Here is a 16,515-nt window from a genome sequence, read left to right as displayed (position 1 = left end):
TCGCTAAATTACCCTTCCCTATAATTTGATTGATTTTATATTTTTGATATTTCGTTAATTCAATTTTGACAGTTTTAGTTATGTAATTTTGTTTAGGTAGTTATATCAATGCATATTAGGGTTATTGTTAAGAGGAACAGAGCGTACGGAAGATTTAGTACACATCAATTATATAAATAAAAGAGTTGTAATTCAAATAGTCGCCTACACATGTGTAAGTCATTTCGCATATCTTAACGATCAGGAATTATCCGTGCACATGGTTGTCGACTATAATATATTATTCAATCACTTTTCTAGAATGAGTACCCCATTTTACTTGTTATTTTGCTAAATCAAGTTCACCCTTGAGCTGTAAAAAGTAAAATCTATAAATATGATTCATACTGTCATTTTACTTATGTATATGTATACTTTTTCGTGAACCAGTCAAGTTAAAGTGCCTACTTGGAGCTCGTCGAAAGTTTCAACAAAAAGAGACTAGTAAAATATATTAATCCAATTGAACTATTAAACTCATGTGCTGCTCAAATGAAATCTCACCCTTTCCAGTCACCAAGAGCCATAATTTAAGGTTTAAAGATTAAACACAAAAAGTTTATAATGTCGACATAATACCTGCTCCATAAGGAACGCTTTATTCACATCAAGCTCAAATTTCAGAAAAATCAATAATATGTATTCACACACGCATGTATTATGGGGTTTGAACTGAGAATCATTTGGGAGGATGTCAATATATGAGCCAATCAAACTAACACTCGATTAGTATATTAATAATTAGCTGAAAGGACAGTGAATGTATTATATATGGAATATGATCATAATTCTTAATGTCTTGACCTTAGCCAGAAAGAATAAAAATGGTTCAAACACTCGAATAATTCCAATGTCCCATTTTAGAGTGGGACTTCTTCAAACCCAAAAGCTGCTCTATTATATACCTAATAGGTTAATATATATCACCATAATCCAAATCAAACTAATTAAAGTATAAAACCCCACTCATATATATCTCACTACCTGCTGCACTCTCATCCTTCCCGCCCACAAACAGGCAGCTAATCCCCAACAAAGGGCCCCCCAACCCTCTCTCTCATGTACTGTAAGTTCAAGGCCTGGTTTGGAAATATCGCATTCATTGTATCCAATATGGTGCTCCACGTATTAAGTTGTACTAATGTCCAAATTCATGTTTGGTGAACTTCAAATACTTCGATTAAACTTATTAAATTGAACGATAGTTCAACATATTATATTTTACAAGTCTCATATAAAGGGGTTGCACTTAACTTCAATTCAGTTAGAACTCATTGTCCTTAAGATGTTAGACATGAAGTTGTCCGATTTAGTAATCCATCACGATCACTGTTATATGCGCTCACCGAACATAAGAGCATGATCATTATTAAGTTCACCAAACATAAGACATGATTTATTTTTTCCATTTAAATAAAAACTTATCTCCTATGAACATCAAAAAATTTGAACTTATCTTGTCTAGTCACACCTTCCAAATGTTAGAAGAGTGAAGCCCAAGACTCATTCAACCACGTGATAGTCTCGTGGGTGACGAGTCCTTACCCTACGAAAACCATAAGGCAATGAGTGCGAGAGAGTTTTCAAGCGGTCAAGAACCCCGCGTCACACACATATACTGGAATAAACCACAGCAGGTGCCACTGGATATGCTGCCACCTGTACAGTCCGACTCGGATATCCTCTTCCAATAAACAGTTTATTTTCCCCAAAACCCACTTTTCAAATTAAAAACCGAATATTCGCATTTAAATTCCTCCAAAACCTTCCCCTTATATATAAAGCACCTCACATATTCCATTTTCCTCCAAGTTTCTCCACACTAGTAAAAGCTCATCACCAAAAGCTGCTTCATCAATGGCGGGTTTTGTAAGGACCAGAACAAAGAGAGTCACTTACCCTCTCGACGACAAGGTCAGGGCACGCCTCGTCGGCGGCTACAGCTCCGAGCTCAGCATCTACGACGTCAGCAGCGGAAGCGAGCATTCCGGCGACGGCGACTCGCCCTGCCTCTCCGAGCTCGTCCACGATTTCCTCCAGGACGACTCGTCCGAGACTCGGTTTCCGGACAACGAGACTGACTCGGACCGAGTCGACTCGGCCTCCGACGCGAACGCGATGGACTCTATTCTCAAATCCGCGGCTGTTAGCGGAAATGCGGACTCGTTTGCGAAGCTGCTCCGCTCTCACGTTTCCGAGGCGGTGGAGGCGTTTTCGTGCCTGAGATCCGGCAACAAGTCCGCCCTGCGACGGAGCGTGATGTCGTTTTTGAGAGCCCGGGGGCACAATGCGGCGATCTGCAAGACCAATTGGAGCTCTTCCAGCAACATCGCCGCCGGTAGCTACGAGTTCATCGACGTGGTTTGCGCCCAATCGAGCTCCTCCGTGTGGCAGAGCCGGTACTTCGTGGACCTCGACTTCGCCGCCGTGTTCGAAATCGCTCGGCCAACTAGCCAGTATTCGCGGCTGTTGCAGTTGCTGCCGAGAGACTTCATCGGCACCTCGGAGGACCTGAAGCGAATCGTCCGAGTCATGAGCGACGCCGTCAAGAGGTCGCTGAGAAGCAGAGAGCTCTCCGTGCCTCCGTGGAGGAAAAACCGTTACATGCAGAACAAGTGGTTCGGTCCGTACAAACGGACAGTTAATCCGTTGACGGAGAAATCGTTTTCAATATCCTCCACCGTTTTCGCTCCGGTAACTGTTGCGAAATGCCGTTGGGTTGGGTTCGACGACGCCGCTTCTGACTCCAGCGTCAACGGCCGTCTATACGTCCGTACTTAGATGATTAGTAATAATTAGATAAATTAATCGGTTAATCAAAAAATAATGATGGTTAAATTTTAAATTTTTTTGGTTTTTTGTGGTGTAACGCGGAAAATGCACATCGTGTACGCGCACACCTTAGCTGCACGTCACTTGAATATAGAAACATCGTAGTTCCAACAAATCTGGGCTGTTGGTTTGTTTTGTTGGGCGTAAGCCTATAAATCGAACGGTTTTGAGATGGGGTCTCAGTGTAACGTGTGCAGATCAGAGTGGGTGATTACTTCGGTGTGAAGTTTTATCCTGAAAGGATTTTTGATGCGATGAGGATGACAGGTGGCACCGTTTGATGAAGTCGCTTTCGCGCGCGGTGATGTGACGGGTGATGATAACATTTGGAAATTGTTGGGACAGTTGGCCTGTAATGAAAGCGTGGTTGTGTGTGGCTGGTGCAACAAATTTATGTATGATATTTGTAAACGTGGAGGAACAAGATAAGAAGGAAGAGACAATTATTTGGAATTTTGGATAAGGTTTTTGTTGTTGGTCTGCCTTTTTCTTGTTTTTAAATTCATTTTTGGAAAGTGATTAGATAAGGCAAAACGATTTCTCACTCCTCTGCGGGGAGAAACACTTCTATAGAATGGGGATATCACTATTTTGTTATTTCCGGTCAATAACGGTATGTCACGTATGATAATTTTTTCACATGATATCCCGTGATTAATCAAGATAACATACAAGGTTTTTCGCTCCATGGGGCATAAAAAGTGATGACACCATTGACATTTCTCTAAGGTGCGAACTCCATCTACATTTCATCAAGGGAAATTGAAATTCTAACTTTAAGTCCTTATTATTGACATGGAGAGTTATAAATATGTCCATAAAAATTTCGTTGCCGGCAGTTGAACCCTAATTGTTAACAATCTAATTTGTATATGCTACAAGGAATGCGATAGCGAGGCCTTGTGAACTTGGATTCCACTTTCTCAATTGAATTAAGTTCACATGAACTTTGAAAACAACGGCTGGCCAAAATATTTCATCAGTTCAACTTACCTTCATGTCATTCTCCAAGTTTCAATCTGCGTGTAATTCATGTGAATATAATTTTTTTTAAAACATAAAATAATTATATTCGCAGGATCTCGTGATGGTGTGTAAATCCATATAAAACAATATCCAACAATATGCTTTACTAAGTAATTGATAATATATTAAGAAAAATTCAAAAGTTGGCATTTTTTTTGTTCCTCCGAACGAAGTGCGACGGCATCTAAAGGTTCATCACTCGGTGGTATGGCCCACCACCACCCACCATCGCCATTCTTTTTCCTCTTTTTATTTTTATTTTTATTAATTTTTGTCGCTATGTCAAAATTCCCTTCAGGCATCGGTAACACAAATGTGTGCCGGAAGACAGAGGCCTCAGCCATCAGTAGAAGAAGAAGATCATAAGAAAACAGCACAGCAGCAACAACATGAATGGTCAGTTTGAAGGCGCAGCTAACGCCAATTACAACAACAGCAGCAGCAGCAACAACAATCCTTATGTCCAATATTCCCCTGTTCCCATGACGAATTCTGCTACCAAGCGTTAGTATTTTCTGTTGAATATTTTGTTTCTATGCTCGTGATCATTGCTTAACCTCAATTTAAGCGAAACCAAATATCTTATAGGAAAATATATGTTCTAGTTTTTTACATGATCATTACTTGATGGTACAGGTCCGATGGATAATATGCTCGACTCACTGAGTCAGTGCGGTAAAAGGGTTGAAGTTGCAACCAAAAGAGCCGAGGCCATTGCAGACAGTGTTTGGCACCACCGTAAGTTTCTCTCCTTCAAAAATCCCAAGTTTTTTCCCATGCAGAGGAACTCAGTTGTTATGTTACATATTTATTTTGACCAGGATCAGTTAAGATTGTTTTAGTACCTGGCTTTGTATTAATTAACTTTAATTAATCCGTGTCTAAGTTTTGGAATTTTATTTTGAACAGTTAGAATGAGTCCTAGTTTGACAGAAGCAGCCATGGCAAGGCTCAATCAAGGGACAAAGGTGCTTACAGGAGGAGGGAAAGATAAAGTGTTCCAGCAAGAATTTGAGAACCTGGCAGGAGAGAAGCTCTTGCATTCATATGCTTGCTATCTGTCAACTTCTCATGGACCTGTAATTGGGATGCTCTACATCTCCAACAAAAGACTAGCCTTTTGCAGTGATTTCTGCCACTATTTGTCCCCAGGGAATCCAAATTTCATGCACTACAAGGTAAGATTCAAGACTTTGTGGAATTGAAGAAAGAATTGATTGAATGAAACCTTTTTTTTTTCCCTTTCTTTTTCACACAAGCGATATTGGGGAGGGGGGAAAATCAAACCTAGGACCTCGAGTGCAGGGTAAATGCTCTTTACTTGAGCTACAAGTCCCTTGCCAGTGAAAGCTTTTTTAAATTGCTTGAATGTGCAGGTGGTGGTGCAGCTTGATCAATTAAGAACAGTCAATCCATCAGCAAACAGATGGAAGCCTTCAGAGAAATATATACACATTGTCACGAGGGATGGTTATGAATTCTGGTTCATGGGGTTCATATCCTATGACAAGGCCCTCAAGAATCTAAGCCAAGCTCTACAGATCTCTCAGAATTAGCTGAAGGAAACAGCTAAATAACTGGAGTTAATAATTCAGACAGATTGGAATTTGGATTGTAAAAGTAATACCCCTTAAATTTTAATTACACTTTCCGTTAATCTGTTTTTGCACATCTGCCATACTTCTACATCTGTTTATGGAAGCCCTAACATTCACCTTCGTTTGGGAAGCATGCATTTTTCTTTTTGATAACATCAAAACCCATTTAAAACAAGCACAGCAGAGCCCTAAATAAAAAGGGTACGGCGTCCATTTGGTTTATAATCAATCAAACACTTTTACTTGCTGTAAGCTAGCAATTCAACTAGATTAATATTTAAAAAGTAAATATTGTTAAAATCTATTACTATTTGAAGGGTAAAGCCGAGCGGCTATAATTTTAAAATATATTAATATTTAACGAGTATAGCCGTCAGCTATACTTTTAAAATATATTAGTATTTAAAGAGTATCGCCGCGCGGCTATACCTTTTAAATATATTAATATTTAAACACTACAGACGCAGGGCTATACTTGTTAAATATATTCGAATATTTTAATACTATTGCCGCGCGGCTATACTTTTAAAATATATTATTAATATATAAAGAGTAAGGCCACACCGGTATACCTGTTAAACATATTTGGATATTTTAAACGTATAGCCGCGCGGCGATACCTTTAAAATATATTAATATATAAAGCGTATAGCCATTCGGCTATACCATTAAAATATATTAATATATGAAGAGTATAGCCGCTGGCTATACTGGTTAAATATATTCGAATATTTTAAACGTATAGCCGAGCGGCTATACCGCACAAAATTGTTTTTAGTTATAGCCTTTTGTTACTTTAATTAGTAATTATGTTTTAATTATTCTTTCTTTAGTATTTAAATATTTTATTAATTTAATAAATTACTTAATTAATAGTAATTAATTATTTTATGGAATTTTTTTATTATACTAAATTAGTTTTTTAGTTTAATATTTGCAATTAAGTAATATCTTAGCCTTATTTAATTATATTATTTATTATTTATTTAATGAATAATTAGTATTTAAGTATTTGAATTAATTTTAGAGGGTTAATCATTTTATTAGTCCCTAAACTTAGTCCCGATTTGCATTTAAGTCCCTTAATTTCCAAAATCGTTCCCGTGGTCCTTTAACTTCACTTTCGTTAGGCCAAAATAGTCTTGTCCGTCAATTTTGTTAATTTTTTATGTTAAATGTAGGGGCAAAATAGTATTTTTATATTAAAATAAAAAATGAATAAAAAATCATATCTCTAAAATAACAATAAAAGAAAATCAAATAAAAAACCTACCAAATAAATAAATAAATAAAGTTTGGGGGGAGTAGAAATCGGGATAGAGGGGGAGAGAGTGTGTTTAATTTTTATTTTTTATTCATATTTTAATCAAGTGCAATGAGAAAAAGGTTGTCATTGGGTTTAGTTAGTAATTATGATTGATACATTTTAGAAAGTAAATTCTTAGACAAGCAATTTTATACTATGAAATTCAAGATTCTTTTATCCCCAAAATGTTGGTGTATCCCTATTTTTTGTTGTTGTATTTATGGGTTTAACCTGTATTATTTCTCATAAATAAAATCCATTTTTTATTCTTGCCTAATGGGCTAGTAGTTGGAAATCATTAGAATGGGAGGTATCGGAAAGAATTTAAATTCTCATTCCCCAATATCACTGGTATAAATAAAATAATTGAATAAATAACTCTATCCTAATTAGCTAAAGTGGTATTTTAGCCCAATAACATGACAAAATTGTATATTTAAAGAGTATAGCCGGGCGGCTATACTGGTTAAATATATTATTTTAAAGGTATAGTCGTGCGGCTATACTCTTTGAATATATTCGAATATTTTAACTGTATAGCCGCTCGGCTATACGCTTTAAATATATTCGAAACGAACACAAAGCTTGCACTGGCCGTCACAGCCATAAGCGCTTCCAAGCTTCAAAGACTCGGTCTTGAGCCTCTCTCTCTCTCTCTCTCTCTCTCTCTCTCTCTCTCTTTCTCTCTCTCTCAACTCAAGCTTCAAAAATTTTTCTTTCGTTTCGGCTGCTGCGTTGATTTGATTGGATTGGATTGGACTCTCTCTATGAAAACCATCAAATGTCATTCAGCTTTTCTGTTTTACCTCAATAAGCATGAGTCTTTCCTCAAAAACACATTAGGAAAAGAGAATATAAAAAGATCATTTTCTTACTCTATTTACTGATTAGGCATATGTATTAAATTATAGGTATTAGTTTGTACCAGCACATTGGCATGCGGTGTAAACCTTCCAGGTCATCGTCTGGTCATTATTCAGGTAAGGCAAAATTTGTGCAGTATCTTTTCATTTGGTTCCTATATCTACAAAGGTTTCTAGTAGGAGTATATTGCAGCAGCTGTTCTTCAGGACAAATTTACGTAAGTGTTGATTCTCTTGCAGGGAACAGAATATTATAATGGGAAAACAAAGACATATGTTGATTTTCCAATATCAATCACAGATATATTGCAAATGATGGTTTTGGTCACACATGACTATATAGAAAAAAAAACATGGAAAGAAAGAAATATGTGAATCAGATTACATGCTTTTCCCCCTTTATAATCAAAAGTTGCTCAGATTCTACAAGAAAGATGGGAGCAGATGTCTATCACAATCTGCCGGCACCTAACAAATCGTATTACTTTCTGAATATTTGCCTCAAATACTAGGGATGAGGTTGTTTGGGGTTTTGAATATCAGAAAATCTAATAAAGTCAATGGATGAAGTCTTGCAGTCCTATATCTAATCAAAAAACCATTTTCCATTTTATTTTTTCAATACTCTACACCTATCTTTTTTTTGCTGTTAAAGTTCAGAACGCCCATCATTTGCATTGCTGCTGTGACAACGATCCTCTTGTACTTAAATGTGGTGAAGACACAATTTAAAAGCCTTTGGTTTTTATTATTTTGTGCCCTTAGTATTTGATTTATTGAGCCTGTACAAAATCTTACATGAGCGTAGTTTTCTACAGATGTTTAATCTAGCTTACTATGGCTTGGACAATACTAAACCTGAGTTTGATATAAAGTGGATAAGGACCGCCTAGATGATCCACATGTCAAAGCCAATATGCTATTTCAGGTCAGAGTTGTCTTTAACTATATGTTTTTCGAATAAAAACTTCATGTCGTTTTGCTTTTTAGTTCTCTCATCGTTTTATTCTCTTACCATGCATGAATTCTGCATTTATGCACATTTCTCGCAATTAGAATTACCAATCAGTGATTACGTCACAGACTTGAATTCAGTATTGGATCAAAGTATGCGAATCATCCAAGCCATGATAGATATATGTGCTAATAGTGGGTGGATTAGAAGCTCAATTACTTGCATGCATCTTCTGCAAATGGTCGTGCAGGTATTCTTCTTAGTAGTTACAATTCTGACTTCTTAGTAGTAGTACTTGCCTAGAATAAAAGACGAGTGCTAATACGAATTGGGCATTCTGTCTTGTTTGCATATCAGTTGATTAGTTAGAGATGCTAATCGGGGATGCTGAGCACCCTTGAATGTTGTTAGTCCATGCCTCTTTCCTGTATTGTTTATCTTGTTTTGTGTTTTTTTCCCTTTGTCCTCCAAGAGAAGCTCTTCTTTTGTGTTTTTCCTTTCCACAGTACATTACCCTAAAAAAATATAGGGCCATTTCAGCAGGACTAAAACCTTCAGCTTCTGAGTAATTTTATATTTCTCGTATATTGTGGGCTGTGATTGTCAATATTAATGTATGAACTTGCTTCTTTATCAAACCGGCGTCCTCATGAAAGGTTGGATCTCTTACTCTTGCGAGATACAAGAAATGTATTGCACTTTTCTCCCCTCTTAAGGTTGGGAATTTCAGGTGCACGTGGGTATGGTATATGTAAGAATGAGATGCTTCTTCTCATTTAACATGTTTTTTGAAATCTCATTTAGAATAGTTCGTATATATATCAATGCCATATGACCTCTGATAACTTCAATTTATTCCAAAACTCTTCTCTTCGTTGTCTCATTAGAATGTTTTGTATCCAATTTTTCATATGCAGAGAATATACTGATGTATCTCAATGCAGAAGAGCAGGGTTGTCAAGTGCAATGCAAAAAAGGTTGTAATTGGGTTTAGTTCATAATTACGATGGATACATTTTAGAGAGTAAATTCTTATACAAGCAATTTTATACTATGAAATTCAACGTTCTTTGATCCACAAAATGTTGGTGGATCCCTATTTTTGTTGTTGTATTTATGGGTTTAACCGGTATTATTTCTCATAAATAAAATCCATTTTTTATTCTTGCGCAATGGTCTAATAGTCGGTTTTCATTATTATGGGAGGTATCGGAAAGAATTTAAATTCTCATTCCCCATTATCACTGGTATAAATAAAATAATTGAAGAAATAACTCTATCCTAATTAGCTAAAGTGGCATTTTACCCCTAAACCCTAAAATAACATGACAAAATTGTATATTTAAAGAACATAGCCGCCCGGCTATACTGGTTAAATATATTATTTTAAAGGTATAACCTTCCGGCTATACTCTTTGAATATATTTGAATATTTTAAATTTATAGCCGCGCGGCTATACTCGTTAAATATATTATTTTAAAGATAATAACTCTGATGCTATAAAATCCTTAGAAGAAACTCTCTGATAATCGTTTTCCATGTAATCACAAACAAATTTGCAAAATCAGAAACATACGTAAATTGGACGCCATGGTAGCCACGGATAGAGACTCGAACTCGTAGTTAGGCGGCCTGGGAGGATCTAGGCGGCGCCTAGGCGGTCTGGACAGGTCTGGTCGTATCTAGGTGGCGCCTAGGCGGTTTGGGCGGATCTGGGCGGCCCCTAGGCAATCTGGTCGGATCTAGGCTGTGCCTAGGAGGTCTGGGCGGATCTAGCCGGCCTAGGCTGGTCTAGGCAGGTCTGGGCGCTAGGGCGGGTCGTGTCCTTTTTTTTTCCAAATGAAGACAGCGGGAGACTCGGCCATGACTTGGTGTCTGCCTTGTATTCTCTACGATACTTCAGAATCAGAGATGGGCTTATTGTCTATCAGTCGCTCTAGATTCTTCCTTTTTAAAACTAGTTTGACTTGTGAATAAGGATATTAATCTTCCCTTTTAATTAGTGTGTCTGTGTTTACTCTCGCCAACATTTGGTTGGGTTTGTGTAAAATTACATGCAAAATAATGAGAGGAAGAAAAAGAAGAAGAAAAATGTACCAATTACTTTGCTGCTAATAAGAAGTTTCCTCGTCTCTGCAACTGCAACTTGGTTGGAGTAAAAGGTCTTCAAAATCCGAAGGACCTTACGTGTCAGCAGAAGAAACGAGTAATGGAGTCACCAACATAACGTGGAACCTACGTGTAATAGATATCCCACATCTGAAACCTGACCTGTCAGGCTGTCAACATAACATACAACATTCCGCCATTTCCTCCTCTCAACTCTATTTATTTTAAACCCGAATTTGTAGCCTTCAATCCAGTTCTCTCTATTTGCTTATTGCACGTAATATTTTCCAAGTTGAGAAATAGAGTGTTATGAAATGATGAAAGAAAGCATGCTGAATTTGAAGTCCTTGAATCACATCTCATTGGTGTGGCAGATCAGTTGAGAAATCCCTTGATTTCTACCAGAGTGTTCTTGGGTTCTTCCCAATTAGGAGGCCTGGCTCCTTTGACTTTAATGGTGCATGGTATAATTCTTAAAAACTTGGAAAACCAACAACAACCACCCTTCATTTTTATTGAATTGGTTTACTCTGTTTTTGAAACATTATAAATATTGAGTATTAATTTGGTTTTTGGTTAATTCTGTGACATTTGAATCATTGGCTATTCAATTATGGCATTGGCATACATCTTCTCCAATCTGAAGACCCTGATAAAATGCCCAAGAAGATCACCCAGATTAACCCCAAGGATAACCACATTTCTTTCTAGGTCTCTCTCTCTCTAGCTCTTTTATTCATTTTTTTGTATGCAATATATATATATATATATAACGTCCACGTTGGAGAATTTCTGTATATATATCTTCACGTGTGTACAGTATATTTGTGATGTGAAAATGACTAAAAATACATTTGAATTGTTTTTAGTGTGAGAGCATGGTCACAGTGGAGAAAAATTTGAAGGAGATGGAGATAGAGTACGTGAAGCGCAGGGTGGAGGAGGGTGGAATCTACGTGTCAATTGCAATGCCTAGAAACAACAACAGCAGCAGCAGCAGCAGATGGCATGCCTCCCTTCTATACACATCAAGGAAGATTACCTTCCTTGTTCATAAATTGTAAGGTGCGGATCATTACATGTGAAAATTTGATTAACCAACTTGAAAACTTATCTAGTTTTTTAATTTTTAGTTGATATAGCCTGAAATCTTGTGTGTTTGAACTTTTCTAGCTGTCTTGATTGAGTAACCCAATATGAAAATGATCTTACATATAAGAGCAAGGGAAACCGAAAACACGAGGCATAAACAGAAAATATATAAGCTGGCAGTAGAATGAAACTTACCCACCACATCACAGGATGATGAGGACATCTGCTTAAATGAAAACAGAAGAACTGGGAGCTCCCTTCAGTCCAAAACATAGAGCAAGTGCATCTCATCATCTCATAGCCGCGCTGTTCTGTTTTGGGCTGCAAGGAGCACCCATTTCTGCAATTTCCCCATGAAGTCAAGGGGGAGAAGAAAGACAAAAATGGATGGCAATGGCGCATGTGCTCAAATTTAATACCACTATTGCAGTAGAATAGAATGGCTCATTACTTGGTTCAAGCTCTTTCAACCACTCTTTCTAAAACATAAATGCTTGCATGACAGCAACAAAATGAAATACAATACAAGCATTGAATTGATGCATAGAAAATTATACGAAGAAAAAAAACACATAAATTTTGTAATTAGCAGAATATAATTTTAATTTTTACCCATGGATGAATGCCTAGCATGCATTGATTAGAAGAAAGAACTGGGCACCATGATGACTTGATGAGTGACATGTCTAACTGACAAGAGAATCTTCAATAACATACAAAGGTAAAGGTGACAACAAGTTTTCAATTGTTTCTCAAAAACAGTAAAGTAATTCCCAAGTGTGGTTGCTAACTACACCTCAGGTTTCTTTTTCTTCTTCCTCTTTAAGGAAATGAAATAATTCCCCACATTAGACTTATGATACATGTTCTTTGCATCCAAAATTAATTCCTTTGTATCTCTTAACTGTTTCATTGACTTTATTCATCCCCCTACTCTGACTCTCACTTCAATTTAGCTAATAGATTTAGTAATTGGGTTTGAGTTGGATTATTTATTCCTCTAAAACGTCACAACAATGCATTAATTTTTTTTTCTGTCTCTCTGCAAGCCTAACCAATTTCTATCTACTTAAATTCCCTTCTGCTTGAAATGTTGATGTAGCAATTATTTTTGAGTTGCCTTGAGTGGTAATATGGATAGCATTTTGCCCCTACATTTAACAGAAAAGTTAATAAAATTGACGGCATGATCATTTGTCCTAACGAAACTGAAGTTGAAGAACCACGGGAATGATTTTGAAAATTGAGGGACTCAAATGCAAATCGGGTCTAAATTCAATGACTAATAAAACGATTAACCCTAATTTCTGATGAACCGCTTGCTGTGACCCAAATGCAACTTGGGCTCTTTTGGTTTAGGGCCTTGGTATTATTAGTTCCGATTTTGTTGGGCCTTGGTAATTGTCAGCTCCCATTTTGTTTTGGTATTTTCTACTAATTTAAATCAGGATTGTTTGTAAAGTATAAATATCGGAATGGTTTCATGCGTTTATATCCTATGAGAAGGCCCTCATGAATCTAAAGCCAATCTCTGTACAGTCCTTCCATAAGAACTAAAGCTTAATTGTGAATTTCTACTACTGAAGCATTTTTATCTGACAGAGACAGTAATGCATTTGCATATCTGCCATTCTTCCGCATCTCTTTATCAAAGACTTTGCACACATTTGTAGTTGAGAAGTGCAACATTTGGTCACGGATACGACCGTGAGTTTGATCTTGTCGATTGATGCATATGAAACTCACAATGCATTAATCCCCCAGATAAATCCACGCGAGTCGACGATTATTGTAACACTCTTCCTGTATATTTTTTGGGTGGTGGAGGAAATGAATGACGGCAAAGCTGCCCAGGTGTCTCTGGGCATTTGGCCTTACCCAAAATGACAAAAGTGGCGTTGTACACGTGGAGATGGTGGCCTCACAAAACAAAGACACGTGTAATACGCAGGTAGGCCCCAATTGCCACCAAGGAGGAACGGTGAGCCTTGCTTTGCACGTCGCTGTGGTGAGGATTGGACCCCATATAGACCAGCTGAAAATTAGCTTTTATCGTTTATAGTCCAAAAGAAAAATTGTGACAAACCCTAAATTTGGGTTCCCTCTAAAACTCCCTTTCTATTTTTCCTTCTTTATTTTTTTCACTCTTTTTTTAGCACGAAAGATAATCTAAACTATAGAAAATGAGCGTTTCTCACACACACGCAACACAACCACGGTATCATAGAAATTCAAACCTGATACCACTAATCTATTTCACCATATAAACGTTTATTTCTTTAGAATTTTGAGTATAGTATTTCATAATATAAACATTATTGGTTGTGGGTCCTGAACTGTCTTGGTTGATGAACAAACAGTAAAATGAATGGTTGTGGCATTTTGTTTAGGCTGGCAAAAAATTGATAGGACAAAACAAAACCTGACCCAAACTGAAACTGCTGGCTACAGTACAAGAAGACACAACTTTTTCGTCTCTAGCAGAAGAAAAATAAATAAAAAATGAAGTACAAGACACAACATAGAAGAAAAGGACCTTCAATCACAAATGGTGGATTTGACTTTTTTTGTGGAGCCTTCCTCCACACTCTTTTAACACAATTTTCCAGCCGTTATTAAAGAAATTAGAATCAAAAAATAAAAATAATATAGAAAGCAAACCTTCATTATTTTTTTAAAATTAAAAAATTTAAAAAATTAGTATCTATAGTATTATTGGCTAAACCTAGGTAGAATTTGAAGCCCTAAATTTGGTAGCACCGTAGGCAGAGCCATCAGTTAGGACTCAGGTTCTAGATGATTTTAAAATTGACGGATTTTGTTTGTTGGGAATTTCTTAAACTTCTCCTGATTTTGACAAAACCTACCAAACTCGTTTTTCTTTTATTATCAACAATCAATATGATCGTTACATATACACACAACTTTTCATATATTCAACATTTCACATGTTCATACTACATTTGTGCATAAGATTTTTGTTTTCTTCGAGTTTCCGTGGTTTAGAAGTTGCTTTAGAGCCTCCCAATTAGCTATTCGTTGGGGTCTTTCGTTTTCAACTCATTCGTGCTTACGTTTTCTCTCATTTTCATCACATTACGACATTCTTGCTATATTATGAAACTTTATCATTGAACTTACATATTATTCATTTATCTCGTATTGAAGTCTTTTCAATTCGCAATTAAACAACCTAACATAACGTGTACAATACGAAATCATATCATTTCATTCAATACACTTGATTGCATTGCCCCCTTTTGTTTGACCTAAATTTTACACGAGTGGAGGCGGGAATTAAGGATTGACATGATTGTGCTAATTAATTTGTGTTAAATTTTGGGTTTGCTTTAATGAAATAAAGTGGGTGATGGTCCAACTCATAATACTCACTTAATTTGTGTGGCGAGGAAATTGAATGACACGTGTCGAATACCCTAAATCAAATCACACATGTCCTCCCTGTTTCCGCCCACCACCACACATGGCAATGATGCGAATTCCCATAGCAGCCCTGGGTCCCGCACCTTATGCCTTGCCCCCAATTTAATTAATTTAAACAAAAACTAATCACCAAGAAAATTATTAATTACAAATCTAATGGACTAGTGTGTTACTGTAGGGCAGGATACAGGTGATTCTACCCCGATTTGATAGATACTGTTTTGCATATAGTAACACTCTCTCTCTGGTCCACTTCTCTGACTGTGAGAACGAGTTTATTAGAGCGAGTGAGCGAGTTGACTCGGTTGAGTAAGTGCAGTAGTGAGGAAGCTTTCTGACGCGTCATTCCAGCTGTTTATCCTATGGATTCCGTGACCGCATACATGAGGGGCCCACCCCTCCTTATGGGACCTACCACATTTCATAATTTTACAATTTAATTACTCATCTCCATTTTTTTTTGCCCTTTTATTTTTGTTGCCAACAGATCAAATCTTTCTTTGAGATTGATTTCCGAAAAAAAATATCTTTCTTTGACACCACTCAACTTATAACTTTTTCATCCCCTTTATGTTTAAGAGTAATTATTGTATGGTATTAAAATATGGATACACGATATAAGTTATTCATTTGTTATAATATGAGTAGACGAGTGATATCACGTAATCTTACTTCAGTATCACACTATTAATACTGATATTTTGTTTATACTTTCAACTTCACGTTGTAAATGTGTGAATTAGAATAACAAGAAGAAACATATTCATTCGAAACTAGTGAGATTTTTTTAAAGTGGCTTAGTAAGATACATTAAGCATTTCATGTATCTAAATGTAAAGGGGTTTCTTTACCAATGATGTCAAATAATGACATGTTATAAGTCTGTGAGAGGATTCTTTTTCTTAAAGTTGATTTGTAGACTAACCTACATTAGGGTTTAATTCCAATAAAATAAAAAGGATAAATAGAATAGTCTTTGATTTATTTATGGTATTCCAGAAATGACGAAACATTGCATTTGTGGGCTGATGATGCAATCAAAAGGAGAAAACAGAAAAGGGTTTATAAATAAATAAATAAATATTTTTCTTAGTCAAGGAAGTTTCATTGAAAAAAAGTATTTTAGAAACAGTGAGCTGAGAAATTAGAAAACGAAAATATAAAAACAATTCGAGAATTCTAAAGTTGTTTTTGCTGAATTGAATTCATTCAGAAAAACCAGATAACTTTATATTTATTGCTTGGTCAGT

At 36.5% G+C, this 16,515-nt stretch overlaps 2 protein-coding genes and 1 pseudogene across 2 annotated transcripts; all 3 read left to right on the top strand.

Moving 5' to 3' along the window:
* Positions 1–1,789: 1,789 nt before the first annotated feature.
* Positions 1,790–3,415, top strand: LOC110756962 (sulfate/thiosulfate import ATP-binding protein, putative (DUF506)). Its single transcript, XM_021958470.2, has one exon. The coding sequence runs from the start codon at positions 1,897–1,899 to the stop codon at positions 2,818–2,820; it is 924 nt and encodes a 307-aa protein (XP_021814162.2). The 5' UTR covers positions 1,790–1,896; the 3' UTR covers positions 2,821–3,415.
* A 780-nt stretch (positions 3,416–4,195) lies between these two features.
* LOC110757031 (GRAM domain family protein) lies at positions 4,196–5,554 on the top strand. The gene is made up of 4 exons (XM_021958548.2): positions 4,196–4,401; positions 4,534–4,635; positions 4,807–5,075; positions 5,274–5,554. Exons 1-4 carry the CDS (start codon positions 4,287–4,289, stop codon positions 5,451–5,453), a joined length of 666 nt encoding a protein of 221 aa, XP_021814240.1. The 5' UTR covers positions 4,196–4,286; the 3' UTR covers positions 5,454–5,554.
* A 5,492-nt stretch (positions 5,555–11,046) lies between these two features.
* Positions 11,047–11,793, top strand: LOC148292651 (glyoxylase I 4 pseudogene; annotated as a pseudogene).
* Positions 11,794–16,515: the final 4,722 nt, after the last annotated feature.

Source organism: Prunus avium, chromosome 8, assembly GCF_965620075.1.
Source record: "Prunus avium chromosome 8, drPruAviu1.hap1.1, whole genome shotgun sequence".
NCBI classification, from domain to species: domain Eukaryota; kingdom Viridiplantae; phylum Streptophyta; class Magnoliopsida; order Rosales; family Rosaceae; genus Prunus; species Prunus avium.
Note: the sequence above shows the minus strand (reverse complement) of the source record. Positions and strands in the feature narration are given on the sequence as shown.